At 38.1% G+C, this 3382-nt stretch overlaps 1 protein-coding gene across 2 annotated transcripts; it reads left to right on the top strand.

Annotated features, from left to right (window-relative positions):
- Window positions 1–864: 864 nt before the first annotated feature.
- LOC111898104 (uncharacterized) lies at window positions 865–3163 on the top strand. Of its 2 annotated transcripts, XR_008225426.1 has the most exons (3): window positions 865–1778; window positions 2320–2441; window positions 2938–3163. XR_008225426.1 is itself a non-coding variant. In XM_052766094.1 (2 exons), the coding sequence occupies exon 1, from the start codon at window positions 930–932 to the stop codon at window positions 1764–1766; it is 837 nt and encodes a 278-aa protein (XP_052622054.1). In that variant the 5' UTR covers window positions 865–929; the 3' UTR covers window positions 1767–1778; window positions 2320–2574. The 2 variants fall into 2 exon arrangements, 1 of the variants encoding a protein (XP_052622054.1); XM_052766094.1 differs by lacking the exon at window positions 2938–3163 and having other exon boundaries at window positions 2320–2574.
- Window positions 3164–3382: the final 219 nt, after the last annotated feature.

Raw genomic sequence — 3382 nt, 5'->3', positions numbered from 1 at the left:
AACAATTATACATATCATTAAACCCTATATTATATTTAATTTTATTAATGAGTAACTCACAGACAGAGGACATTGAGGCTATAAAATTTTTAAAGATGTTTTTATTATCATATAATTCAAAACAAACAATGTTTATATTAGTTTATTATAAGATTTATTATATAAGATATAACAACAACGTCATTGATATATTTAAAATATATATATTTGTAAATATTTCAAATATATTGTTGTATTATGCGCAACATGCATGTATTCGCCTAGTTAAAATAAAAAGTGTGTTAAATGTTGATTTGAAACATGATAGTCAATTCAATATGAGATTTGTTCATCTAAGTGTTTTGAGTATGATATTATTGGGCCGTTTCAACAGGATCACATAAAATATAGTGTATGTTATACTTAGATTATCTATGTTGTGTTTGATTTTTATTTTATTTGAGTTTGCATACCGAAAACCCCTACGTTGAGCAAATGAGTGATTAGAAGAGTTGATGTTTCGTGGAAATAGGAACAATGATGATTATGCAATTTATAAATTCACGATAGTTTTTATAAAGACAAGAAACTCTCATATTGATTATGATAAAACATCAACTCTTATAAACTAAAAGATAACGTATTATTAAATATTTCAAATAGGTGTGAATGAACATTTAAATTAGAAACAACCCTTATACACAAAGAAAAATGTTAAAAAGATAATTATTTGTTGATTTAACAAAATAAATAAAGTTTTAAAGACTTTTAATTATTTTGGATGCTATTGTAAAAGACTTTATCTAGAGAAGTACAAATAATGAAACCTTAGGGACTTATTTAGAAACTTTTACAGTCCAACATGCTTCTTCCCTCTTAAAACCCTAACCCCCTTACAGTCTTACCATTCCCGTAACCTGTGACTGTGATACCCTAACCGATCTACAAAAATGTCGATGTCTAAAGGTTCCAAGATGCTCCAGTTCATCAATTACCGTATGCGTGTCACGATCCAAGACGGCCGCCAGCTAGTCGGCAAGTTCATGGCCTTCGACCGCCACATGAACCTTGTAATCGGAGACTGTGAAGAGTTTCGTAAGCTTCCACCGGCGAAAGGTGCGAAGAAGAATGAAGAACGCGAGGACCGCCGCACTCTTGGTCTCGTTCTCCTGAGGGGCGAAGAGGTAATCTCCATGACCGTCGAAGGCCCTCCTCCGCCTGATGAAAATCGCGCTAAAGCCGTTGGAGCTGCAGCGTTGGCCGGCCCTGGTCTCGGCCGTGCTGCTGGCCGTGGAATTCCTACTGCTCCTTTGATTCAAGCTCAACCGGGTTTAGCTGGACCGGTTCGGGGGATTGGTGGCCCGGCTCCCGGTATGATGCAGCCGCAGATTTCTCGACCGCCGGTTCCGAATATGTCTGCTCCGCCTATGAATTACCCGCAGGCTCCGGTGATTCGACCTGGACAAATGCCATACCCTGGCCAGGGTCCTCCTCCTCAGATGCCACGTGGACCGCCTCCGCAGATGCCGCCTCAGTTTGCTCAACGGCCGCCTGGCCAGTATCCAGTGCCTCCGCCAGGGCAGTATGGGCAAAGGCCTATGGCTCCGCCGCCTCAGATGATGAGAGGTCCGCCACCGCCAGGGGGAGCGCCACGACCTGGTATGCCTGGTCCGCCTCCTCCTGCTCGACCTGGAATGCCTCCGCCTGGTGGACAGATGCCAGGTTTTGGACCTCCTCGTCCTGGGATGCCGCCGCCACCAAACAACCAGCAACAACAACAGCAGTAGCAGCTGTAATCGGTACGTTTAGGCCTGTATTTTTTGCAAATGTCTTTTATATGCTCATATTATCATATACATTGTGCACCCAATCCCAATTATGTCAACTCCCATAGAACAATACTTTGTAAGCTACTTTCTGAATGAAGAATGTCGCTGATGGTGTTTCAGTGCTTCCGTGAACATAATAATTGAAAAAGTAGTAGCATCTTGTGTTCTTGCTGACTTCTAAGTCTTAATCTGGATTAATTAGTTGCTTATGGAATCCTTCACAGTAAGTGTTGCTAGTGGTTGGAGTTATGTGTAATCTTTAAGCTGATGATCTGCTCTTTCCTATCCACCAGCTTTAACTCAAGTCAACCCCATCCCATGGTTAACAGACTCACACCTGAATTGATCCTCAACCCTATGAATACTATTCAGTTCTTTTTGTCTGCTCGTTGCAATCATTAGTCAATTGATTATAGGAGCTTTGTGTTCATTATTGTTGTTAAAAGTTTAATTATAGGAGGCATGAGTTTACAGTCATCTGATTTTGTTTATGCGAAAATTGTTTTTGCAGGGTGATTTTCCATTTTGGTTTTAGCAGCCAGGCATGTGATTCACATGTGAAGATGTTGGGAAGAGGTTTCATGCTTATAAACTGCAGCAACTGTGATGGTGATGGAGATAGCCTTGAATTTGGTAATGGTTATTGGTTTTTATGAGTAAAGTGGTTATAACATTCATTGGCATTGCTAGATTTTATAACGTTATGTTTATGTTGGATTGACACATATTATTAATATGACCCTTAAATATCACTTTGCACAAGAAAGAGTTCATCATATCCATTAAATGTCATTTTGCACTTGTATTTCACAATTTTGATCTTGGAAAATTTGGTATTTGATTGAGAGTAGATTTGAAAGTTGAAGGTCTAAGATAGATGAGAAATGTGGTGTGAATATTTAGTTCAAAGTTTACACTAAATCAACTAAACTTTAACAAAGTTTTCTATTGTGAGTGTGATTATTTTGAGTTTGAGAAATCAGTTTATACTATAGTAGGTCAAACTGGTCGACATAGAAAAAGTTATAAAATTTGGGTATGAAACTGAGATAAATATGTTAAAAAGTAATATTGTGGAGGTATAGCAATTAATATTCTGCCAACAGATTTGGTTTCACACACTTTGCAGGTGAGGTGAACATCATTGCAAGATCATGGCCTTCAACTCAGATTTAGAAGTGAAGGTGGGTTCTGAAAATTCTCTGAAACAAAATTATCAGCAGCAACTTGTACTGTGTTAGGATCAGAAAGAAATCAACCATGAAGAAGGTAGAGTAGAGAGGTATCATTATCATATACTTATATGATTTCTCAAACTCATAACTCAATCAATATTCACAATTAAAACTATTATACTTGATCCATCAGCATATCACCAAAAGTGAAAATAAACATCACACTCACACTCACACTCACACTCACACTCTTGGAAATGAAATGCATAAAAACTATCAAGTTTGGGTATTATTGGCTCCAAATCGCTCAGCTCATTCTACTGAGTTGTGTTGTTTTTGCAATTCAACAGTTTGAGAAAGAAAAACAAAGTGCCTCAAACTATCTTATATCCACTTGGC

The sequence above is a fragment of the Lactuca sativa genome, chromosome 8, assembly GCF_002870075.4.
Source record: "Lactuca sativa cultivar Salinas chromosome 8, Lsat_Salinas_v11, whole genome shotgun sequence".
Taxonomy (NCBI): Eukaryota; Viridiplantae; Streptophyta; class Magnoliopsida; order Asterales; family Asteraceae; genus Lactuca; species Lactuca sativa.
The sequence above is the reverse complement of the archived record's forward strand: the minus strand, read 5'-3'. Positions and strand labels throughout refer to the sequence as shown.

Excerpts from the sequence above, each read along its gene's own strand:
- LOC111898104 (XM_052766094.1), top strand. The coding sequence starts at position 930 with ATGTCGATGTCTAAAGGTTCCAAGATGCTCCAGTTCATCAATTACCGT.